This window comes from Balaenoptera musculus, chromosome 11 (assembly GCF_009873245.2).
Source record: "Balaenoptera musculus isolate JJ_BM4_2016_0621 chromosome 11, mBalMus1.pri.v3, whole genome shotgun sequence".
NCBI lineage: Eukaryota > Metazoa > Chordata > Mammalia > Artiodactyla > Balaenopteridae > Balaenoptera > Balaenoptera musculus.
In genome coordinates this window covers 65,033,966-65,059,370 of record NC_045795.1, presented here as the reverse complement: position 1 = coordinate 65,059,370, position 25,405 = coordinate 65,033,966, and the positions used below count along the sequence as shown (strand labels likewise).

At 57.7% G+C, this 25,405-nt stretch overlaps 2 protein-coding genes and 1 pseudogene across 2 annotated transcripts; 2 read left to right on the top strand and 1 right to left on the bottom strand.

The window, feature by feature from the left end:
* Positions 1 to 327: 327 nt before the first annotated feature.
* Positions 328 to 5,197, bottom strand: KLHDC8B (kelch domain containing 8B). The gene is made up of 6 exons (XM_036870686.1): positions 5,046 to 5,197; positions 3,613 to 4,122; positions 2,387 to 2,551; positions 1,825 to 2,049; positions 1,625 to 1,726; positions 328 to 1,187 (listed from the first exon to the last, which is right to left on the bottom strand). Exons 2-6 carry the CDS (start codon positions 3,986 to 3,988, stop codon positions 991 to 993), a joined length of 1,065 nt encoding a protein of 354 aa, XP_036726581.1. The 5' UTR covers positions 3,989 to 4,122; positions 5,046 to 5,197; the 3' UTR covers positions 328 to 990.
* Positions 5,198 to 9,252: 4,055 nt separating this feature from the next.
* On the top strand, positions 9,253 to 12,987 carry CCDC71 (coiled-coil domain containing 71). Its single transcript, XM_036870390.1, has 2 exons — positions 9,253 to 9,335; positions 11,327 to 12,987. Exon 2 carries the CDS (start codon positions 11,379 to 11,381, stop codon positions 12,828 to 12,830), a length of 1,452 nt encoding a protein of 483 aa, XP_036726285.1. The 5' UTR covers positions 9,253 to 9,335; positions 11,327 to 11,378; the 3' UTR covers positions 12,831 to 12,987.
* Positions 12,988 to 14,448: 1,461 nt separating this feature from the next.
* On the top strand, positions 14,449 to 17,901 carry LOC118904278 (annotated as a pseudogene).
* Positions 17,902 to 25,405: the final 7,504 nt, after the last annotated feature.

Sequence of the window (25,405 nt, the reverse complement as noted above, 5' to 3'; positions counted from 1 at the left end):
CCCCCCCCCACCGCCGGAGGTGAGCAGAGGCTTTGAGGATGCTGTGTGATGTGAATCTTGAGGTCATCCTGATCCTATGGTATTTTGTTGCAGTTTTCTGAGCTCTTCTATGGTCTTGCTGTGAGTGCCCTCTAACAGCCAGGGCAATAGGGGATGGGGGTCATCCTACGTCACCAACAGAGAACTGAGGCTTAAGTGGGGCTAAGACACCAGAACACTTTGGGGGCAGAGGCCAGATCCTAAAGGCTCCTCTAGACCCTCATCCCCTGAGAAAGTTGAGGGCCAGGGGCGCAGGGGCAACACAGGAGTCCACACCACAGCCCATAAGCCAGATTTAGCAGCACTTTTACTTCCAGATCTGAACTCCCTGGGTCCTCACAACAGCCCTGTGAGGTAGGTAGGGCAGAAAGGTTTCAGAGATCCCCATTTATAGATGAGGATGCTGAGGCACAGAGAGGTGAAATGACTTGCCCAAGGTCACACAGCCAGCAGTGTAAAGGGCCCAAAGCCAACATTCTTCTGGCCCTCTGGAGGTCCCCACATCCACTCCTGTACCCCTCTGTGTTCCCACCCTCTCTGACCTCTTCTGAGTCCACAAGGGCCTTCAAGGCAGGCTGACAGCTAGGATTTTTCAGGAACAGCCATTGGGGAGGGCCTGATCAACTCCAGGTAGGCACTGACCTGTGGGGCAGGAGGCCAGCTCTGCCCTCCCCCACTTTCCAGTTGGACAGAGGGCCCAGTAGGTTCCAGAGCAAGGGTAGAGCTGGGCATGGTCCGTGAATGAATGGGAGTAAAGGTGGGTATAAAGGTATGTGTGTCCTGTGCTAAAGATGAAGGCCACCCCCAAGTCCCAGACACAGTGTCTCAAGTGCCCCACCCTGTGCCTCCCTCATCCCACAGAGCCACAGTGAGCTTTCTCAGCAGCGAAAGGAACCACAGACATCTGCTTCTGGCACTGAACTGCTCCAGTGGACAGGTCCCATCAGGCATTCAGACCCCATCACACAGACACAGTGCCTCCACAGCTTGACTGGGACCCTGGGCCACACCCCCGATGGCAAACAGCCGGGGCCCAGCCTGCAGACTAGAACAGGAGCAGCGGGCCGTGGGCATGGCAGGCAGTGCCTCCCAGCGCCGCCGTGCAAGGCTGAAGCCCTCCACAGAGCCCAGAGGGCACGGCTGGTTTCCTGCAGGAAGAAGACAGATGTTGTAAAGGGCACAGGCTGCAGGGGCTCCAGCTCTTTTGCTCCCTGAGCCCAGAGCATGGCCCAGCATGCATTACCCCAGGATGGGCTATCCATGCCTTGCTACTCATTGCCCCCATTTCATCACTCATTCATTTATTCATTCACATTTCTATTTCTCCATTCATTCAGTGGTCATTTGTCCTGTTTTTATCTCCTAGGCCCCTGCTGGTACAGAACCCACAGTTAGGTGCTGAGAGACACCCCAAAAGCTGAGCCAGGTAGACCACCCACTGACTGTTTTACAGATTGGGAAAGGGAAGCTCACAAAGCCCTGACCCCTGGAGTACCTAGAGAAGGGCAGGAGGTGGTGCTCACGCGGGGGGCTACTCTTTCCTGTCTTGGGCTCCCCTCCTATCCCTAGCCCCACAGAGACTCACCAAGGCCCCCAATGGCCACGATGTGATCCCCAAGTGAGCCAACCACAAAGTCGGCCCTCTTATCCCTCATGCGCAGGCTGCGGGGCAGCTTGGTCCAGGACCCTGCAGGGGAGGGGAGGTCAGATCTAGCCCCCTCACACACACTGCACCCCTCCATCCCATGGAGAGTGGGAGAATAGCCCAGACCAGCCACTGCTCACCATGCTCCAGGTCGAACATCTCCACAGTGTTGACAAAGTGTGGGCGGGAGTAGAAATTGTGGGGCCCGGGCTGCTGCAGGCCACCCAGGCTAAAGACGCTGCCTTCGGCCATCGCGCAGCCAGCAAAGGCCCGGCGGCTGGGCAGGCTTGGGTGTCGGGTCCAGGTACGGGCCTCCAGATCAAAGGCCTCAAAAGCAGTCACTGGGAGCTTGCCCTGGCGGCCCCCTGCCAATGGAATTGGGGCACCTGGGAGGCAGCCCAGGGGGCCTGGCAGGCTCTTCCTTTTCCAGGTTGCTGAGCCTTTACCACTGCCCACCCCAGCTACCCATACCCAGCTGTCTGCACACCAGAGCACAGATCAACCCCAAAGATCCTTAGGCACTGGGGTTTGGTTTTCCAGCCTCAGCAGGACCACCAGAGGTCAGAGCCTCAGAGCAACCCTGACTCAAACCAACAAAACTTCTCTTGTCCCACCATCCCAGACTAAGCTTGATCCCAGCCAACCTATAGGGATAAGTGCTTTTGGACTTCAAGCCAATTTTCCACATCCCCAGGTCCTTACCCAGGACATAGATCTTGTTCCCTTTCAGGAAGGTGGAGGCCCCGTAGCAGGGTGTGGGCATCGAGGGCAGTGAAAGCCAGCAGTCCCGGCGGGGTTCATACACCCGAACCTGGGCCTGGGGGGTTGTGTCAGGGCCCATTCCCCCCAGTGCATACACCATACCATCTGCAGAGAAAAGAGTAATACAGACTATCCCTGGGCCTGGCCCCAGCACTCCACCCTGACAACTGCCCTGGTCAGGCCTGGAGGTGGCTTAGGACACACCTATTTATGGTACCCCTCCCTGGCAGCAGAAACCCTCCTGCCTGCCTGGAGTGGGGGCTGGGAGAGCTAGGATTCCCACTCTGGCCAGGGCCCCTTCAAGTGAAGAGCAGGAGGCAGCCAATCTAATTATAAGCCGTCTCTGTCTCCCTGGAGACGCTATGGCAACCAAGTCTGGCATCCAAGCAGGACCAGTGGTCAGACCTGGAGGCCACAATGTGGGGACTCTCATGGGGGAAGGAGGGTGGGGGGTGGTTTAAGCCAGGGGTGGGGGCCATATGAAGATCTGTTCAGCATGGAGCTCAGACTGGGGAGGGGGCTCTGGGGATCAGCTGGGGGGCTGAGAGAGGAGCTTGGGCCTGCAGGATGGGGGTGCTGTCCACAAGCCTTCTGCCAGCACTTCTGTACCCTGCCCTTTCACTAGAGTAGGTTCTTGCCCTGTTACACCCTCAGGGTCAGCTGGGGGCATGTCTGGGGGCCTTGGGCAGACAGCCAGTCAGCTAGGGGCTTCCATGGCAACTGCCTCCAGGCCAGCTTGGCTTTTGTCCATCTCAGTCTCCCTGGTTTGTTTGTGTGGTGCGAGGAATTTAAGCACTTGCCAGGCTCTGAGCCAAGGCCCTGCTCCCATCCCCCTCTCCCAGACTATTTATAACTGTGGGAGTCATTGGGCCACCCCTCCTTGTCTCTTAGAAAGGAGGAATGGGGCAGGGAGGTGGCTTGGGCCTCCCATCATGCTGGAGGCTAGCCTCGGCTCTGACTCCCACCTCACAGCTGGAAAAGGCAGTTTAGGCTGCTGCTAGCCCAGCTCAGAGCTAGGTAGGGAAGGGTACAAGAAACAAAGCCATGTCCAGGGCACCCAGGCAAAATTTACAGCTCTTGCCCAATCTCTGAAGGTAAGGGACCAAGTCAGGAAAGAATGGAGGGTGTTGGGGCACCTGAGGGACCTTCCTTGGGAGGCCACTCACCTCTCTCCACAGTTGCAACCCCCATGGCTGCCTGAGGGAGGGTGGCCCGACGCTCCCAGCGGCCCTCGTCAGCCAGGAAGGCCTCCACAGCAGCTACCGGGCTCTGGCCCTCATCCACACCGCCCACCACTAGCACCTGCTTGCCCAGTACCACAGCAGCCGCACCAGCCCGGGCAGTGGGCAGGGGCGCCAGTGCCAGCCACGTATGTGAGGCCATGTCCAATGTCTCGGCAGTGTCCAGAGGCAGTCCAGCCCGGCCACAGCCCCCCAACACTAGCAGGTGCCCATCCTGGTATGCCACTGTACCATATACCCGGCAGGTGGGCATGGGTGGGAACACCTGCCAAGCAAAGGCCCGGCCACCTCCTGTAGCCATGGTGTTCACCTCCAGTGGCAGGCCATGCTATCTGCTCAGGCTGCAGGCCTCACTGAAGGGCATGATGGGGCCACATCTTGACTCTACCGGGGCTACAAGGGAGTGTGGGGCCAGTCCAAGGACTTTGCTTTCACCTAGAGAAAAGAGGGAAAACAAAGGGTCAGAGCCACTGACCAGCCCCTCAGGGCACAGATGAGCAGCCTGGCCCAAAATTGCTGGTGGGAAAAGCAGAGGGAGGACACACCTCCACTGCCTAGCACACTGATGTGGAGGCCCTCCTGGAGTGGGAAGGAGGGCAGTCTCCCAGTTACCCAGGCAACTTCCCGACTTCCTATGGGGCTTGAGGGATTCTCCTCCCATACCTTGCCCTCACCTAGTTGCTCCCCAGTTGAATCTAGGTCTAGGTGAGAGGTAAGGTGACTAGGATAGGACTTTCCACCCTAGCCCCCTTCCCTTTCCCTCAACAATTCTCACCCTGGTGCTCTGCATCAGTGGAGTTTTACTGTACCCTCCCCCTTACTGGCTTCCAGTGTGCTCTGGGCAGCCACCAGGGTCTCCAACCTGCTGCCAGGGATCAGAGTCCAGGGTATTCTTAAAACCCCTTTGGGAGCCATTCCATAGAGTGCATCCATTCCCACCAGCAAAGGCCAAGATCAGGGTGTTTGAGACTGGGAGGGGAGGGGCTGGAGGCCAGAGTCCCACATTTCCCCTCAAGATCTACCTTCAGGGGTTTGCCCATGCCAAGTCCCCAGAGGCCTGCCTTCTTGGTGTCTGGAACGGGGAGGGGGATGATTTTTGGGAACCCACGAGCACTGGACTCTAGGTTCCCAGAGTCCAGGGCGTTGCCAGCAGGAATGGGCAGCTGGACTTCACAGATCCCAAGTTCCCTGGCTTCTCCTTTCCCGCGGGGGGCCACGCTCCTGGAACCACTGGCGCGAGGGCCTCCTGGCCCCAAACTTCCAGCTCGCGGAATGGGGGGCGGGTCCGGGCGAGCGCGCTTGGGGCTCTACACCCCGCGCCCTAAACTTCCCCTGAGCGCGGCTCCCGCGGGACTCACCGGCCGGGGCTCCGGCGCCGCCGGGGCGCAGGGTCCGCGGTTCCGGTTCCGCTGGTGCCTGCTCTGGCTGGGTCTGAGGCCGGGCTCCGGCGGGGCTCCGGCGGGGCTCCGGCTCTGCTCCGGCGCGGGGCGGGGCTGGACAGGGTCCGCCCCTCGTCCCCCCTCCCGACTCGGGAAAACCTCCCCTCTGCTTTAACCCCGCACCTGCCGTGGCCGGAGCAGGGCGCGCCGACCCATGGTCGCACGCAAACCGGTGAACAGACATACGGACATGTGAACACTGGGCCTGCCCAGGATTTGGGGTCCGACCTCGGACTGGGGGAGAAAGGAAGCAGCGGTGGGCCGCACGACACGTGTATGGTGGGGGCCGTTCTCAGCAGGACCCAGCCTGGGAGCACCGGCGAAGGGGCGGGCCAGCAGAACCTGGGGGCTTGAGAAGCGGGCGCCTGCCCACCACCGCAGCGCTTCGAAGAGCCCACGACAGGCTTCGCGGCGGCGCCCCCTGGAGGCCTCTTAGGGAATGTCCTGGGCCTTTGGTGGGGGCAATGGCTCAGTCGCCCTGCCCCAAGAACGGATGAGGGCACAGAACAGGTTCTGTGGTGCACATTGAGGATAGCAGGGGGTGGAGGAGCAGAAAGTGCCAGCCTCCGTACTTGACAGGCCCTTCCTCAGGCATGGGTGGGGGCAATTTTTGTGGGGGAGGGTAACAGAGCAGGTGATGAAGAGTCAGAGGCCAGGGGACCTCCCAGGCAGGTCACTCTGGGCTTATTCTGCAGGGCCTGAGGCCTGGGCTACTCTGGGACCCAAGGCACTTTGTGACTGTCCATCTTCAGGGTCCTGGGCCTGCCTCTAGCCAACTCCGGGCTCAGGCGAGAACAAGTTGGTGTGACAGAGGCAGACCTACCTCAGACCCAGACCCTGGCCCATCCTATCTTCTGAGCATTAAAGAGTACTGGCTAAGTCTGTGAGCTAGGGGCCCATTCGTACAGGTCAGTGGTCACCTATGAGAAGAAGTCCTCGTGATTGTTTGTGCTTGCTACCATTTGTCCCTCTTTCATGGACAGCGTCTGCCTCACTTTCTCCAGAAGCACACCTGGAGACTGAGATACAAGTACATATAGTTAATGTGGGAGATGAGGACAGGAAGCACCAGTAGAGGAGTGGCAAGGAGACAGGGAAAGCAGCCAGTAAAGGGGTGTGTCATCAAACAAGTTCCCACTGTGGGCAACAAGGACCAAATCCTGCTGGGGACTCTGGGAGCCATTGTAGAACATGGGCCTCACATTATTGTTCCCATCAGAGCAAGGGAATGCTAAGGTATTCATTCTCAAATCTCCATCAGTCATGGGTTGAGAGCAACTTGGAGACAGTTGGGCAGAGCCTTCTGACCAGAGAGAGAGTCTTCAGTGCCTTTCAGGGGCTGGCAGATGGAGTTGGACGGCCCACATGGAAATGGTGCCAAGGCTGGTTGCAGGTCCTGGCTAGAAGGCTTCCATCCTCCCACTCCACTCTGCCCCCAAAATGCTCCTCACTTAGGCCAGTCACTGGTACCTTCCTCCATGGGGTATTCACACTGTCCTGCAGACCCCCTCACACTTCCCACTATTCCCTTTCCAGGCCCCTTCCCCTCTCCTTTCCAGTAATTAAGCACATAAAAGCCTCCTGCCTTTAGATACCTCCCAGCACCCCAAGTCCTTCCATTGTCCCATTCCTTCCAGTCAAACTCTTGAAGTCATCTTCTCTCACAGTTTCCACTGCCTTAGTGTTGGCCATCTTATATCCGCTACCACTGCTCCCCAAAACTTGGTATTGCCAAAGTCACCATGGAACACCATATAGCTAAAACGGGGTGGGGGGGGGCTATGGTCTTTTTCTCAACTGAAATCTTGCTGGCCTCTTCAAAGCCTCACCCACCCTTGTGACCTTGGCTTCCTCCTGCTGCTTGTCCTGCCCCTCGGAGGCTTTAACAGGCCCTACTTCCTCTCCCTCCCCAGGAAGTGGCTCCTCAAGACCCAGCCTTGGCTCTTCTCCCTGGCACATAGACTCCCTCCTGGGGTGATCCCTCCAAGGCCACTGGCCTCACTCACATCTAGATCTTCACCAGATCTCTCTGCTCAGGTGGATATGGGTCTAAGGTCCATCACTAAGGGATATAAAAGATGCCAAATGGAGAGGAAGGGCTGGATCCTGGGACGGCCCTGTGGTCTCTCCAACCTCATCTCATCTGATCCCAGTGATGCCTGGGATGGTCAGCATCCACCAAAGTCCAGGTCAAGTCAGACTTGGCCCTGATGAATGATCCCAGAGAGTTCCATCTGGGACATACTGGGTACCAAGAGGCAAAAGTATCAGCCTCCCCTCAGGAAGCTAGGTACCCCAGACCATTTCCCTGAACCCATATCATCCCCACAGTTCTAATGTGTGGAAGGGACACAGACTAGGGATGAACCTACCTTTTTTTGTCCTCCACTTTGCGCTGACCTCTAGGCTGGACATCACCAGAGACGTATCCTCTTTCCAGGACACACCTAGGCCCGTGTCATCCCTACAGGCTGGGCTCTGCTTCTTCGTGGAAGTGGCTTCTGTTTACAAAGGCCTGGCCCCACCTGCACACAGGGGGCCAACACTGCTGGCTTTAGAGAAGCTATAGAAGACAACTTGGGCAGAAGATGAGGCTGGATTGGTCCTAAGAGTGAACAACTAATCTTCAACCATGGATGGGGCAGAGATGGGGCTCACCCACAGTTGGGGACTGGGAGTGCTAAGGTGGGACTTCCTGATTGCAACCCCCGAGACCCTGGCCCTTGAAACCCCATCCTTCCCTTCTCTCTACCAATACAAGGGGCCAGAAGCATTGACCCCAGAGGAGCAGGAGAGTTTGCATTTCCTGCTGGACATCTTGGCTATGCTTAAAGGCACTGAGGACCCCACCATCAGGGCTGAGGCCCTGAGAAGCTCAGGTGCACAAGGTGAGGCCTAGGGTGGGGTGAGTGTTTCTCTCTAGAGGTGCCCAGACCCCTCTGTATAGGCAGGGAAACATAGATCAGGTAGAGGATCCTGGGATTTTATGGGGAGTGAGGAGGGCTATCAACCAGTCCCCAAATGAAGCATCCAGTCACACTCTGTGACTGCCCATAGGCTTCCACCTGCCCCCCAGCTACCAAATTTGCACCACTGTACATGTCAGGTCCAAGAGTTATGACAATATTTTTGCCTCTTAGCTCAGGCTCTGACCCAAGTACAGATGCCCCCACCATCTCATCCATGAAACCAGGACTTCCAGGTTGACTCCCAACCTGGAGTTGGGGGCCCTTGACCAAGAAGTGCCTTTGGTCAGAGCAATAGAGACCATTCTGACCCTTTAGACTCCTAGGGTTAATTTTTACCTGTGTCCTCTCATCTGATGCTGCTTGGGTAGTGAGCCCTGTAACCACCACCCCTCTGCTGGCCCCAGGGTACATGTGGAAAGACTATACAGGTAGAAAGAGGTCCCAATCTCTTAGGCCAAAGAGCAGGGATTTGGGGAAGAGTTAAGACTTTAGGGAGGGCTTCCTGCCACTGAGGGAGCTGAGGCTGGACCAGGGTCCTCCCACCACACCTGTGGGCATGCTCCTAAGCAAGTACACTCAGGCCCACACTGGTATGCTGGGACTCTCAGATTGGACATGCCCAGTTTTGGGCTTATTTGCAACAAATGTGTGCAAACCAGCCTTTCATACCACATGCAGTGGGCCCACTCTCAGGAATAGGGCAAGGGCTGCTGCCCTCAGAGGAGGTACAAAGAGGCTCCAGAGGGACACTCTCAGGCAGGGCGCACTGCTCTTTCACCCTCCGTTCAGGCACCTGGGACAGAGGCGGGCCTTGTCAGTGGCTGCGGGAGGACTAAAAGGGTGAAGGATAGCTTGGACCTTGCCAAAGATCCCTCCCACATGTCGTTCCACCATCAAGCCCCTCAGAGAAGGTGTCAGACAGGCCCCTAATCCAATGCTAGTCTGGTGCAGTCCTGCCTGGGGCAGCGGCCGAAAGCGCCTCTGCCCCTCACACTCCTGCACAGGCCCGCAAGGGATTAGAGCGGTCCCCTCTGCCACCTCCTCCAGGAAGTCTTCTCTGGTTCCCGCTTGTCCCGCCCCCAGACTTTGGGGGAAACGGGGTCTCGGGGGGTCAAGGGTCACTAGGGCGGGCCAGGTCCCGGAAGCGGAAGCGCGGCGCACTTCCGGTGCGCAGCAGGCGGCCATGTTGGAGCAGCGGAGGCGGCGCAGAGGCGCGTCCTGGGTCCCCGCGGCGGCGCCGGTAGGTTGGGGCCGTGGGCCTAGCCACGCCGCGGAGGGGTCGTCCGCGAGGCGGCAGGGCGGATGGGCCGGGCGGCCGGCTCCTTCGGGACCAGCGCCCTCCGCCGGCCCGGCCGAGACCCCCAACCCCCACCCCCACCCCGTGCCCAAAGACCCCCACCCTGGGGCTGTGCGACCCGGTCGCGCTCCCACCGCCTGCCCCGTGCATTTCGCTTCCTCTGAGGCCCCCCGCTCCTACCGTCGGCTTCGGTCCCAGGGACGCGGACCCCCAGCCTGAGGGCCCTGATCTGCCCCCACCCCAGTTCCGCTTGGACAGGGCCGCTCCCGTCCCGCATCTTTCATCAGCTTCCCCGGCCGGCCCCGGGGACACTTGTGAAGGGAAGTCAGGGGTCGGGCTGCAGTCTCTGTTTTCCGGAGCCTCTTGGAAAGCCCAGGAGACCCCTCCCAAGGGCCCAGGCCGACCTGGGCGGAAGGGACCCTGGTTTACCCCCAGTATCTGTGCCTGGAGGTAACAGGCCCTTCCTTATTGTACAGTTCACAGCCCTGGGAACTACATCCCTTGGGAAAAAAATAAAAGAACTAAAGTCATGTGTAAGGACTGTACTTGGAGAATGGCCTCTGGAGAGGGGAAGTGCCCGAGACACCTGAGAATCCAAGAATGTTTCCAAACAAAGAGCCCCAGGGCACTTCCTCCAGGGAATTCTGAAAACTTCTGCTCCACTAGGGGGAGGAAGAAGCTGCACAGACTCACCTCTTGGCCCCAGGGACTTGCTTGATCCCAGCTGATCTTTTAATTCTGTGCAGCTACGGAGCTGTCTCTGGGACCCCTCAGTGATGGGTTAGACTAGATGTTAGTCATGATTGACGGCCTCCAGCTTTTAAGGAGAAGCCTGGGACAACTTGGGTCTTCCCAGACAGCTCTAAATGGGCTGTACCAAAGTCTGCTTCCAAGCCCTAATTAGGACAGTTCAAATCTCTAGGGTCCACTTTATTAATCATCTTACTCGGAGTCATTGGCTCCCAGACCTTGGGCTCTTGGTCTGGCTGCCTGGCCCCAGGCTGCCTGATTGCCTAGAGATATGTTATTAGTACCTGCTACTCATCATCTTTTTAGTTTATGTTGAAGGAGAGTCTGGCTTTTTCTCTGGGGTTGGTCTCCGTGGCTCTAGTGCTAGGAATTGAACCTCTGAGTGGACTGTCTGGGAACTCTGAAAGCAGAACTTCTGGTGGGCAGGGAGGTCCACCCCTGGGCACCTGAACAGCAGCAGCTGTAGGAACAGAGATGGTCATGGACTTTGGATGTAAGTCTGGGCCCTTTGGCCAGCATTCAAGGAACATTCAAAGCTTGTATTGCCCTGCTGTCCCCTGTTTTTCCAGCTAGACCTCCCAGCCCTGACCACAGATTCCAATCACACCAAGTTTGCCTTACTTTTTCTCACTTCGGAGCCATTGCATTGGCTGTTGCCCTTTTTGCTCCATCTCCATGTGGTCCTTTCCTATTCATCATTCATGTCCCACTTGAGTATTCCTCTCCCGGGAATCCTTCCCTTACCCATCGGCAAGCTGAGCTGTGTGCCAGTGTGCATTCCCAAGAACCTTGAGGGTATCTCTATCTTGCCTTCTGTACAGGGCTCCTGGAAGACAGAGATATTTGCCTGTATTCCCAGTGTTGAGTCTAATACTAGGAATTTGGCCAGGCCGAGATCTTTCCAGGGGCCCGTCAGCAGGTTGGACGGCTCTGATGAGCTTATGGGCATGTATCCTGAAGAAGCTGCCTCTGACCCATATGAGTCCCCCACCTCTACCCCCCACCCTCCACCGTGATAGGTGGAGAAGACCAGGGTTTTGCCCCAAGGAGTGGCTCACTCTGGCCAGACCCCTCTGTGTCAATAGATGTTATTGTGAAGAATGCTGGCCCTGATGGACCTATCTACTGGTCCTGTCCCCTATCTCGGTGCCGTTCTTATTGACTCTTTTCCTCTTGCCTTGGAGGTGCCAAGCGCTGGTTTGCAGATACCCAGGCAGATCTGCAGTGCCTAATGCCATGAGCGTGGTGGTGCAGCATGTGGAGGAGAAAGCTGTGCACTCCTGGTCGCGGATCTCCACGGCAGGGAAGAAGGCCCTGGAGGAAGCGCTGCTTGTCTTTAACCCCATGAGCCAGGATCTCAGTGCCACTGAGGCCCAGCTTGTGGCCTTCCTGCAGGGCCTGCGGGATGATGGTTTCCAACCAACCATCCTGCGCAGCGGTGACGTCTATGGCTATAGTTCGTGCACAGCCAACCCCCCAAGCCAGACAAAGCTTCAGGCTCGTGCCCCCACCCCAGCTGCCACATCACCTCCAGCCAGTGCTCCCCGAACTGCCATGCGGCTGCCTGCAGGCCGGGCCACGCTGCTCCCCATGCCACTGTCTGGCAGGCTGGCCAAAGCATCCACACCAGCCCTCGCCAAGCATGCCACCACCAACCTGCTACTGAGCTCCCTGAAGCAGTCAAATGCCAGCCGTGCCCGGGGTGCAGCAGTGGGCTTTCCCGCTCACCTCTATCCAGGTGTCTACCCTGCCATGAGGCTCTCTGTTGTCCTTGAGGCCCTGGTTCCACTCAAGACTCCCATGCCCTGCTTGGGTGCCAAGCACAAGGCACAGTCACTGCAGCTCTCACTTGCAGACTCTCCCCTGAAGCTGCGGAAAGGTCCAGGGAAGAGGCTGGGGAATTCCCAGCCCAAAGCTCCCAGAAAAGCCACAAGCAAGGACCCCAAGTGTCTGACTCGAAGAGGCCCCAGGGCTGGACCCCGACAAGGCACTGGGCCCCAGAGCAAGACCTACAAAGCCTCTGGTTCCCTCAGTGGCCCACAAATGAAAGGTGGCTGTGCTCTGGGCACCAAAACAACCCAGGCCAAAGTTGCCCGTGCCCAGGCCAAGGTGGCTCGAACACAAGCCAAAGCTGCCAAGGCCCGGGCAAAAGCCAAGGCAGCACGGATCAAGGCCAAGGCCAAGGCCAAGGCAGTACGGGCCAAGGCTAAGGCCAAGGCAGTGCGGGCCAGGGCCAGGGCCAAGGCAGTGCGGGCCAGGGCCAAGGCCAAGGCAGTGCGGGCCAGGGCCAGGGCCAAGGCAGTGCGGGCCAGGGCCAGGGCCAAGGCAGTGCGGGCTAAGGCCAAGGTGGCTCGGACCCAGCCCAGGGGCAGGGGCAGGCCAAAAAGGTCTGTTCAGGCCAGGACTGCAAGGAGGGGCCGGAAAAGCTGCCCTGAGACTGTGGGACAGAAGAGGAAAAGGACTGAGGAGGCAAAGGATCTTCCTCCCCAGAAGAGAACACGGCTTGGGCCCCAATCCCCTAAGGTATGGCTAGGATCTGGAACGGCAAAGCTGCTGAAATTCCGGGCCATCAAGGTGGACAGGCAGTCCTCAGACCATGAGGTGCGGCAGCAGGCTCAGCGGATCCTCCGTGTGAACCTTTCCCCTGTAATACGACTTCAGCCATTGCTGCCATACTCAGCACCCTGATTCCTTCACGTAGCAATGTTCGGGGAAACTGAGCCCAGTTGTCTGTGGCCAGTGGCACAGTGTGCAATGCCCATGGATTCCACAACCCTAAGGACTCTGGGTGCCTCTCCAGGGCCCTGAGAGCCACCAGCCTCCTTTCAGAGACCGGAGGATGTGGGGTGGGGTGGGCGGGTGGGAGGGGTGGTCTCATGGCGCGACGCACTGTGACTTGTTACTCTTCAAGTTGTATGTCCACTATTCCATCTATCACGTTTTATACCTTTCCACCTTCCAGTCTCCCTGCCCGCACTCCATGGTCTTTTTTTGTGTGTGTGACTGCTGGTAAGCCAGCTTGAGTGTTTAGGAAAGGTAGCCCCAGGAACAGGAATGCCAGAGAGGGTCCTGGTAGCCCAGGGAAGGTCATGGATGTGAGTGAAGGGCAGCCTCCGGGCCCCTGAGGGCAGGGGCAGAGCCACTCTAAGGTGGGACACCTCCGCTTGGGGCTGCCCTGGTTTGTTATCCAGATAGCTCCCTTGGAGGAGGACAATAGGTGGCTCTGTGGGGAACCTTGCAGCCTGCAGGTTTTTAGGCCAGGGAAGGGGCGGTGCAGACAGCCTGGCCTTGTCTTCCTGTCTACTCTGGCTGAAACCTTGGCGCTTTGTGTGGGCTTGTCTGGGGTAGGGCGGGGCCTAAATCGGCTGAAGTACTTCTGCCTATTCTTTCCTCTGCTTCTTTCTGGAGAGGGACTATCCTCGACTTCCCCAGTTGGTGGCAAGGGGTTGGGGCTTGAGTCAGGGGCCAGGGTGGCTCTGGGTTGTAGGGCCACAGAGTCCCCTCACTGACCAAGGAATTATCTTGGATGGGTGGAGTGCTGCGGTCTCTGAGCCTGGAGAGTTTCCACACTGCCTCTCAGTGCTTTCTGCCTGGGTTCCAAGTGCTCTATTCCCAGGTCCAGCCTCAGCATGTCTTCCAACAGGGGCCTGTATGTTCAGACATTATTGGTTCTTCCTGCTTTGGAGAGGGGACAGGGCCCTGAGCCCTGAACAAAACTAGCTCCCTGCCCATCTGCCAGTCCTTCACTGTCTGCCCAGCCTGAAAGGCAGTGGCTGGGGCTGGCGGGGAGGGGGATACATTCCCCAGAGGCTCCTGGAGACGAACAGCCTTTCAGAGCTAGGGGTGGAAGCCTCATTTGAATGAGAATTGGATCCTTTCTGTCTCTGAGGGTTAGTCTGAACCCTGGCTGCAGGAGCACCAGCTGCGTTGGATGGCAGACCTGTAGAGAAACTCTGCTTCTTGGTGCCCCCCTCCCCACCTTTCTTCTGCATCTGGTGACTGCTATTAATATCCTTTCCCTGGGCACGGCCTCTCTTGGTTTCCCAGGCTCTGGGGACTCCCCCCCCCCTTCTCCCAGCTGCACCATGACTCCACAACCCTGCATGCTCCTTGCCTCTGGCAGCCTTGAGTTCATCTACCATGTGAGTATGGGGAAGGACCTGAGGGCCACACTCAGATCCTCAAGGGCAGCCCAGCTAGGGGCACACTCTGTATTCTCTCTCTCTCGGGCCTGATTCTAGCTCCAACTGCCCAGGACCCCCAGCCGGGCTAGCCCCTCCTTTCAGCTCTGCTGCTGCTGCCACCGATGGGTGAGAGGTGGTCTTTTTACCTGAGAGCCATGTGGAGGGGGAGAAGAAATCATCGGGCCACGCTGTGGGATGGGGTGAGGTGGGGGGCGTACCCCTAGGATCTGTATACTCAGACCCTGCCCCTCCCAGTCCAGGCTCCCAGAACAATTGCCCAGGAGGTGCCAGACAAACTTCCTCCACCCGGCTGCTCAGGCGGCAGCTGCTACCCACCTACCAGCAACCTGATTATTGGCTGTGGCCAGGTCCTTCGAACCTCATCCACCTGTGGCCTCCATGGCCCTGAACTGTACTGCATTGTCAGTAACCTACAGGTAGGGAGGAGGGTATGGGCTCTGGAGATGGTATCTTGGATTTTCTTGGGCAGGTTCAGCACCTGTGGGAGTTCAGGTCATTGACGAGAGCCAGAGGGAGAGGCCTGTGCTGTGAAATTTTGGAGGGGGTTGTAGCCAACCAAGCACCTCCTGACTAGTCAGTCTCATTGGGCACTCCAGGATGCTGAGAATTGCTTCTTTTGTGACTCTCAGGACTGGAAAAGCCATGGCATTGAGAATGTGATCTCCCAGAGTGGTCCTGGTGGCAAGCAGAGCGTGGTGGGGGTTCTTGTGTGCCCATGTGTGCAGGGCTGGGATCAGGGTCAAGGCCTGGCCACTGACCAGCCCTTGTGGTTACAGGTGTTGAGAATGTCACCAGCTGGACCTAGAAGATGCCTTTTACTTTACCCACCTCATCATGACTTTCAGGGTGACCCAGTGCCCGAGACTGAAAGCTTATTCTCTGCCTCCTGACCTGATGGCCACCGGTGATGTTTGCCCCTGATGACCCAAGGACCCCCTCCTGTCCCCAGACATTCTGGCTCTGCTCCTTGAGCGCTCAGTGGACCATGGCCACTTCTGGCACATGTACCGCTACTTTGCCCACAACTGCTTAGGCCTCTTTCCTGGGATTTCTCTTTCCCCTGGCCACAGAGTCAGTGACCTCATCTGTGAGCAGCGTTACTCAAGACATTGAGCCTTCCACTGAGGGAGAGGTCAGGCCCAGAGGAAGGGGGGTTGGGCCCTGGGATGAAGCCAGAGGCTCAGGCTTGCTGCTTAGGTAATTTCAAAGTTCCGGATCCAGCCATTCTGGTGGAGAACCCAAATAATACCAAGGTTCAGGGTAATTATCCCCACAGCCAGTCTTGTACTCCTTTGTTGGGAAAACCAGATACTCACTGGTGGAAGGTGAGGTCCTACCTGGGTATGCACACCCGTGGGGCAGGGTAGCGGGCAAGCCAGCCCAGTCCCCCAAGGATTGTTTCCCAGCTCTGCTGCATTATGGTCCCTGTTATGGCTCCCCATTCCTGTCCCATGTTCCCCATACCTGTGCCCAGTGCATAGGGACTGGCATGGGTAGCAGTTTTCATCTCTGTCCCTTATCTCTGCCCCATCACTGAATTCCTTTGTGAGGCCCCATTGTGATCCTCATCACTGCTGGCCATGCCAGCCCAATCTTTGTCCCCCACCTCTGCTCCTATCACACTGTACCTCATAACTCTTCCCTTTGTGAGCCACCGTCACTGTTCCCCATCACGGTCCCCTGTCTGCCCTCCCACTTTGATTCATCACCCTGGCCCTAATTGGTACCCTGCGTTCCTGAAGCTGCCTCCAGGTGGCGCCAGGGCGTCTCTGGGTTTGACCTCTTCCTTGTAAAACAGAAGTCTTGTTAAAGGACAAGAGAGACATAATCATAACCCAGCAGGGCAGCCCAGAGCCAGGCCAGGAGAGTACCAGAGCAGGAGGACAAACCCCGAAGTAGCTTTTTCTCTACATTCTACGTTCTCCACCCACCTTGACTTCGATTATTACCAACTACTTACCCTGAGCACGCGCACACACACGCACACACACACCCCGCCCTACTAGGGCCTAGAGCAGCTGTTGTGTGTTCCTCTGATCAAGAGAAAGGGGAGCTCTGGCAAAGAGATACAGGAGGTGGCCTCGGCTTGGTAGCTGACTTAAGCTGTGAGGAGCAAGAGGAGCCATGGACCCATCTTTCCATCCATGTGTACATTTAACAAGTGCCCATGGAGCCCCACTGTGTGCCAGGCATCTTCTGGGCCTTGCTCAGTGGGGAGCAGATAGACAAGTTATCTGTCTTGGAGCTGACATAAAAATGAGAAAGGCAGTCAATAAATAAACATACCTTATGTGGTTTGGCTGGATGATAAGCTGATTTCTAATGACGGGCTGGGGACTGGAATCCTTTACTACCTTGGGGAAGCAGGTTTCTAACATCTATAGAGACACCAGAAAGGGGTGTCCAGGAAGCAATGGGATGTGCAGGTCTCAGCTCAGGAGTGATATCAGGTCTGGAACAGTGCAGAGGTGGGATAATCACCATTAGGCTGTGGTCATCCTAGAATGGTATAATCAGGGGAGCAGGGATGGGGGAGTTCTACAGCATGGGTGCTGGAGGAGGTGGCTGCAATGATGTAGAGAGGGGAGAGACCACCCCACCCCAGTTCCTTCTCTATCTCAGCCATAGAGGGGTAACAACCAGTGTACCTGAGGGCTCTCGATCTGTCTCCAGAGCTCCTGCATGTCACTAACCTCCGTGTGAACTTCAAACTGCACACACTGGGTGACAGGCCCCAGGGGGCCTCAAGGGACACCCCTTCTACTACTATGCCCTCTGAGCTTGTGGTCCAAGGCAGCTGCCTGTGCCATGGCCATGCCGCTGAGTGCAGGCCTGCACCCAGGGTCCCACACAACGTGGAAGGCATGGTGAGTACCGTAGGAGGGGCATCCTGTGGCTGGTGGGAGGGCAAGCTGGGGGACCGGGGCAGACTCGTCTTGCCATCCTCCCTGCCAGGTGCATGGCCTTTGTGTCTCCTGCCACCACAGAGCTGGTACCCACTGAGCGCTGCCAGGACCTGCACCAGGACCACCCATGGCAGGCAGCAGAGCCTGGGCACCCCCATGCCTACCAGGCCAGCCCACTCCATAGCCACCTTCCTTGTTCTGCTCCAGAATGTGAGTGTCATGGGCATGCCCGCAGTTGTCACTTTGACGTGGCCCTGTATCTCGCATCTGGCAACGTGAGTGGAAGTGTGTGTGATGCACGTCAACACAGCACAGCTGGGTGCCGCTGTGAGCTCTGCCAGCCCTTCTTCCACCAAGATCCCAGGGAGGCTCCCTGCTCCCTTCACTCCTGCAAACGTGAGCCCTCCAACCCCCAATCCTAATTCTGACCCTGTTCCTTCAGTTTCAATGGTGACCTCTGACCTGACTCTGTCTGCACTTCTGACCCCTGATCTAGCCTGTGACTGCAACCCTTTGGGTGCCCTGGAAGGGGGTTTGTGTGATGCCCACACAGATGAAACCTCGGGCCTCCTCTCTGGGCAGTAGCGCTGCAAAGTTCACGTGTGGGGCCAGCGCTGTGACTCCTCTGGCCTGGTCGCTATGGCCTGAGCCTCTCGCAGTCAAAGGGCTGCCAGTGTGAGTGACCCTCAGAGTGGACCCCCACCCCCATGTCCTCCTTGCTCTGCCCCCAATTACTACCCTAATAATGCATGCGCCTACCTACCCCTGCAGCAGTCTAATTAGCACCCTGACAGCCCTATGCCTTAGCCTGCAGATGCAATCCCCGGAGCTGCGTCCCTGGCACTCATGCCTGTGATCTCTCCAGTGGTGCCTGTCACTGCAAACGCTTTGTCTCTGGATGGGACTGCAGCCGTTGTCTGGTGAGGCTTGACTCACCTTCTGATTTGACCTTGATTTTGGGTGCTGAGCTTCTAGAAGCTGACAAGTACAAGGTTGTAATCTGTGACTGTAGACTAAGCCTTGCTGGTGGGTTGGTGCCACTTCCTGACCTGGTCACTAGAGTCAGCGCCACCTTGGCTAGCTGAACCAACACATACCCTCAGGTGGGAGCTTTGGGAACAAAAGAAAGAAAAACATTTGAAGGAGTTACAACAGTATTATGCACTGAATTTAAAGGTGTTTCACAGCAAAAGTGTTTGAAGGGACACTCAGTGTATCCCCTTCTTGCCTCTCCTTGAACATTACAAATCCTTTGTTTAACTTTTATTTTACCCCTGGCTGTGACCTCATCTTCTTACCTCTTACCTCACCTCCATGAAGCCGTGCAGGAGTACACCAGGGTCTCCTCTCCACTTCTCAGCCAGAGGCAGAAGAGCATTCCAGCCCTGGGCTCACCCTTGCTTCTTCCTGCAACGAGCAGTCCCAGCATATGGCCTTCCAGGCTCCTGACCCTCCTCTCCTTGCCCAGGTCTTCCTTTCCCTCCTCCACCCACCTACTCTCTCTTATAGCCCAGCTTCTGGGGTCTGAGTAGTGACTCTCTAGGCTGTCGGCCCTGTGACTGTGACTTTGGGGGGTGCCTACAGCAACAGGTACAAGGCAAGGACTGGGGGTCCAGGTCAAGGGACAAGAATTGGGAGTTGACTCTGTCCCGTCCCCACCCCTATGCTGGCTCAGGTGTTCTGCAGGGGAGGGCCTCTGCCTCTGCCTCTGCCGGCCCCACCTCCGTGGCCGCCACTGCTGTGAACGCCGGTCTGGGTACTTCTGTGCTGCCCTCGACCAGGCCACTGCTGAAGCTGAGCTTGGTCTGGGCCTCCAGCCTGCTGACCCCCAGCTGCCTGTGAGTGTCCAGGAAGGGCAGGGGCAGGAGGAAGTCAAGGCTCACACCTTGGTGCTCAGGGGAGGGAGAGAGTGTCCAGAGAGAGCTAGTTGGAAGAAGAGGCCAGACAGGGTTAGGAAGGTGAGGCAGGTCCAAGTGAGGCAGCATCAGCATGGTCAGAAGTTTGGTGTCTTGGATGGAGTCCATAGTCCCAGGACAGGGAATTCCCTGGCAGTCCTGTGGTTAGGACTCCCAGCTCTCACTGCCTCGGGCGAGGGTTTGATCCCTGCTCGGGGAAGTAGGATCCCACAAGCTGCACGGCACGGACAAAAAAAATCCTCACCCAGGACAGTGTGGGAGGACACTGACACCTGACTTGCCCCCAGGGAGCCCCCGAGCCTGCTCCTCCCCACTGTACGTACACAAGCCGCAGGGACCTCCCCTGGTTGGCTCAGGCCCCGACTTAAGAGACAGCGTGTCCCTCGGTGTGCCCTCCACCCTGCCAGGTGAGCCTGTTACAAATACCAGCTGCCCAAGGTGAGGAGTGTGAGGAACAGGGTTGGGTCACAGGCCGCTAGGTCTTAGTAGGGATGGGCCCAAGCCCCGGGGCTATGAGTCCCTGGGGTCTTAGAGGAATGGGAACCTAAATCCTGAGGGTCCTAGGTCCTGGAGTGGTCTGGACCTGGGAGTCAGTGTCTCACATCCAGACCCCAAAGGAGCCCCTGCCCCTGCATCAGGGAGCTGGCTGTACACTGTGGACTGGCTCAGACTTTGCACGTGTGGTTGATGGGGCTGGCCTCTCTCTTCTGGCACCCATAGTGCCTCCTGCCCTGGAGTGTGACATTGTCCTACACTATGAGACCCAGGTCAGTAGCATGGGTGCCAGGCAGGTGGATGGGTGGTGCCGGGTGGTGGGTAGGGGCAGCTCTATGACCACTGGCCCCTAACCCTAGGCACCTGAAGAGTGGCAGGCATTAGTCAGGGTCCGTGCTCAATCCCAGCCCAGCAGTACCCGCTGTGCCCATCTGCTGCCCTCAGAGCAGCTGTTCCAGGTGGCCTTGACCCAGGTACACAGGTAGGCTAGACCCCATGACCCCCAAAATACCAAGACCCTATTATGTAGCCAACACATTCAAAGCAATACCCAAACAAAGTAGAAACCTCCCAATATGGAATACCATCATGTCATAGAACAATCAAAACAGGAACCTAATTTAAAACAGGGCGGGGCTTAAGAAGTTGGTCTTTTTCCATTGGTTGTATGATGAAATGTTGGACCCCATATCTGCACAGTGGAAATGGGGCATTCCTGGGACCACATGATCATGACCTCCTTACCCAACCCTGACTCCTCTCCCCAGTCCCTGCGGAGCTGTGTTTCTATCCAGACTTTTCTGCTTTGAACCTGGAACACGCTACTCCATGACCCTGCGGCTATGGCGGACCAAGGGGGTGCGGAGACCTGGACAGGGGGCACCATCCTTCTGGATTCGGTGAGATCCTAGAGATTCCACCCTACATCTGGGTGGAGACACAAATTAGCAGGACAATATGGATGCAGTGGGCTCAGGGGACAGGGGCTTGTGGAGACCTAGAGTTGCACCAAGAGGATTGAGACAGGTGGAGAGTGTAGGGAAGGGGAGTCAGGCAGCGAAAAGCACATGCCAAGGATAGAAGGTGAGACTGGCAGGTGCCAGACCTCACAGGAACTTGTGGGCCAGGCGAAGGGCTTATCCTGGGGAAATGGGGAGCCCTGGAAGGGATTTGAGCAGGGAAGAGACATGGGGAGGGTGGATTGTTAGGGGGAAGATACTTCAATGATTCTGAGTGAGAGGTGGCATTGCCTGGACTAGATCAGGGCTATTGGAGAGGAAGGAGAAACAGAATCAAAAGAGAAACAGGAAAGGGGCGGGAAGGGGCTGTGAGGGCCAACGTACAGAAGTTCCATTGTAGGTGTTAGTGAGTGGGGCTGGGTTCACTACCCCCTGCCCTCCACCCTCTACCTTCCTACTAGGCTGTGCTCCTGCCACAGGTGAAAGGGTTGCCTGGACTGAGATCTGTGGACCCTGGGGCCACGGGGCACTTGCAGGAGCTCCACAAGGTGGGCTGCATGGAGGCAGCGAGGACGAGCCTTTCCAGCACTATGCCTGAGGCCTGTGCCCACCTTGCCTGCAGCATCTCTGCCCTGTTCCAGGGGGGTGGCCTTGGTGAGTGTGTGGCCCTGGCTTGAGGGGGCTGAAGGATAGGGGTTGCAGGAGGCTCCACGAGGTTCATCTGATCTTACCCTTTCTCCTGGCAGCGTGTGAGTGCCACCCACAGGGTTCACTGAGCACCGAGTGTGCCCTGCTGGGTGGGCAGTGCCGCTGCCACCCTAACATCGTTGGTCATACCTGTGACCACTGCAGGCCTGGAACATATGGCTTCCGGCCCACTGGCTGCCGTGGTGAGCCTTCAGGGCCAGTGGGTGTGGTGTCTGGGACCAGCCATCTCCTTTCTCTAGGGCTTGATTGCCCTGTCATTTCCCACAGAGTGCCGCTGCCACACCAAGGGTGCCACCAATGCCATTTGTAACCCTGTGAACGGGCAGTGCCTTGCTGGTCGCTGCTGGGACCGCTGCCTCTATGGCTGGTGGAGCTTCCTACGCTGCCAACCCTGTGCCTGCAATGGAGCTGCTGCTTTTTATAACCTTAAGCTTTAAGTTGAAACATTCTCAGATGTTTGGGGGGAAAACATCCTCTTAAAATGGGTCCTTGTGCTTGCCTTCTGGGGAGGCGGTCCTGAGCAAGTGAATCATATGGCATTTATACTTATGTTATATGCGGACTGCACCCACCTCTTCCCCCCCCTCCAACCTTTGCCTCTTGGGTTGTTATGCTGAGTTGTGCCATCCACTCAAAGGAGTCTACCAGGACTGCCACGGGGCCACAATGGGCCAGCACTGTGAGAGGTGAGGCTGCCACTGGAAGGGTTGGGGAGGGATCATGATGAGTGGGCTAGGCCCCATTCCATGTGCTACTGCCCCCAGGTGCTTGGATGGCTACTACGGAGACCCCACCCTGGGCTCAGGCCAGCAGTGCCGGCCCTGCCTCTGTCCTGGGCACCCTGGCTCAGACATCTATCATGGGACTTCCGGCCATGTGGACAGCACCAGTGGACGTGTCCTGTGTCTCTGTGCACCTGGCTATGCAGGTGAGGCATGGTTGGCAGCGACAAACCCATGGCCCTGCTCACTTGTTCACAATCCCATCAGGTCCACGAGGCAAATCTTTGCCAGTGTCACCTGTGTGTTTGAGCTGCAGGGTGCGCTCCTCTCCTCAAGAAGTTCCCATTCTTGAGGAATTATAGTCATGGAACTTGTAAGCCAAGAAGATGGGTCATAATATAGCTATTGTGTCCTCTGCCCTCCTGGCCGGACCTCAGACCTTTTGGCTGCTTAAGTGGGACCCAGAGGCCCCAAAGGTACAGGAAGACTACTGAGACAACCCACACAGACCCCAATCCACTCCAGGCCCCCGCTGCGACCGCTGCTCCTCGGGCTACTTTGGGCACCCTTGGCCAGGAGATGACCCCAGAAGGAGTCCGTGCCAGCCCTGCCAGTGCAACAACAATATTGATCCCGTGATCCAGCCGCCTGTGACCCCCACAGTGGACACTGCCAATGCTGTCTGCACCACAGCCATGGCCCTAGCTGTGCCCACTGCGAGTCTGGCTTCCAAGGCAGTGCCCTGCACCAAGGGGGCTGCCGGCATGAGTGTGTGAGTGGGATGGGTGAGGGTATCCCAAGGTAGGCGGTGCGTTCTCTTTCCTCAGACCCCGTCAAGCCCTTCCTCTCCCCGGGCTGTGGCTGTGACCGCTGGGGCACCATACCTGCGAGGTGCCTGTCTGGGGCTGAAGCCTGCTTCTGCAACCAGGTCAGCGGGCAGTGCCCCTGCTACCCCCACACGCTGGGGCGGGACTATAGCCGCTGTGCCCCCCTCTTCTGGAACCTGGGGGGGGGCCCGAGGCTGTGAGCCCTGCAACCGCCGTGCCCAACACACTTTGCAGCCAGTGTATCACCCGGTGAGTGAGCCCTTGTCGCACATAGCATGTGGCAGTGGCCAGGTGTGAGTGAATGTGTGTGCCTGTGGTGTGATTTATGGCTGGTGTGAGTGTGAGTGTTAATGTGACTACCAGCAGTGGTGTGTGTGGCTGCAAGCAGCTGTGTGTGCTCTTGTGCAACATTAGCTATGAGCAGACATGAGACCACATGGGCCCGACCCCGTATGCCGCCATGTGTCGGCGTGTAGGTGAAGCACTGTGAGTTGGTCATGGCAAGCAGAACGAGTGTGGCACGGGTGGGGCCGGGTGCAGCTGGGAAGGAGGCAGAGGAGACATGGGCAGAGGGGGAGGATTGGGAGATGCAGGCAGAGATGGATGGCCGCAGGAAGTGAGCGTTTCCAGGAGGAGAGACGTCAGGGACTGAATGAGATGAGGTCTGAAGTGTGTTCTCGAGTCCTTGGTGAGGAGAGGGTGGGAGTCGGGGGGTGAGGGTGTGGAAACAGTGGGGTGCTCCACTCAGGACACAGAGGAGCAGGTCAGGAGTTGAGAACCCAGAGGGCCGGTGTGTGGGAGGCAAGGCTGGCAATGTGGGGACAAGGTGGGGGCCGGCCAAGAGGGTCAGACCAGAGGAAGCAGGAGAGGAGAAGCCCTCAGCCAAGCACAGGTACGAGTGCTGCCTGGGCAGGAACAGGGCTGAGAGGAGGCGACAGCGTGCTGCCTCTGAGCTCTCCTTTCCTTCTCCCTCCCCCAGAGGAGGCTCTTCGTTTCTGCGGACTGGCCACACACTCCTCCTTCAGGTCACGGGTCAGTGCCCCTGCCAGGCAGGATTTGGGGGCCGCACTGCTCCTGGTATCAGGATGGGTACTGGGGTGACCCAGAGCGGGAGTGCAGAGGTGAGCAGGGCATTCACACAATCCACCACCAGGGGTGAGGCTGTCCTGACGGGATCCTCCCTGTGGGGTGGCGGGGGAGCCACCGGGTTGTCCTGAGCGAGAACACGTGTTTATTGCTGTTTTCTCCAAAACTTAACGAAATACTCGTGAAAACAGCTGTGGGGAAAGAGTGTTGGCAAGGCCAGGTCGGGTAGGCCTGCGGAGCAGACACATTGGGTGGTTCTTTCCTGACCCCGCCTGCCAGTCTTGACCCTAACTGACCCCTGCCTGGGCTGTAGAGCACCTGGAGCCCTGTGCCGTTTTCCTGCCCAAAGGCTGCCATGCAGTATGGCCTCTCTGGCTGGGGTAGATGCCAGTACCCATGACCGTTCTCTTTTTTTAAAAAAAATTTATTTATTTATTTTGGCCGTGCTGAGTCTTAGCTGCGGCACGTGGGATCTTTTTAGTTGTGGTGTGCGGCATCTTAGTTGTGGCATGCATGCGAGATCTAGTTCCCCAACCAGGGATCGAATCCGGGCTCCCTGCATTGGGAGCGCGGAGTCTTACCCACTGGACCACCAGGGAAGTTCCCCCATGACTGCTCTGAGCAGTGGCTTAGGTGAGGCTCTCATACTCACACAGGGTCATTCTCCTCCTCAGGCTTCTTGGCGGCAAGGCTAGGGTGAGTGCTGCTTGCTCCCTACCCTGACTCTCTCTCTCCCCCACAGCCTGTGCCTGTGACGCCCAGGGCTCCATCTCGCCCAGCTGTGACCCACACACAGGCACCTGCTGCTGCAGAGAGGGCATCTCAGGGCTGAGGTGCCAGGCATGCGCCCGTGGTTCCAGAGGTGGCTTCCCACACTGCACGTCCTGCCCTCCCTGTTTCACCTCCTGGGACCAACACCTGGCTCTGCTCCAGCTGCAGCTGGACTCTGTGGCCCACGAGGTGGCCGCCTTATGCCAGGGGATGCCTGGCTGGGGTGCTGGGGGCACCTGCAGGCCTGGAGGGGGTACTCCAGCAGGCCCAGACACTCCTGAAATCTCCTTCCCCTGCTGTGGGGCCCCTACGACAACCTACGGAATGGATAGCTGGACTCAGGCAAGGGGTCTGGGGTCAGTAGGAAGGAGGTCTCCAGCTAGCCTCCCAGGGTCAGGGATTCAGAGGGTCTTGGGTTGGCCTGTCTGAGTCCTGGGTCTGGGAGTGAGGTGAGTTTTCTTGAGTGAGGAATCAGGGAGGAAAGGGCATCTCTGGCCAGACTGATACTCCATCCTCCCACAGGCCGGAAACAACCACATTGGCCCAGACACTGTGGGCCAAAGGACAGGTTGTAGCAGAAAGAGAGCCATGGGTTAGGGGGCAGTGTGAACATCTGGAAGAATTATCCTGGGAGCTAGACTGTGTCAAGGGCTCGGCCTGGCTCAAGA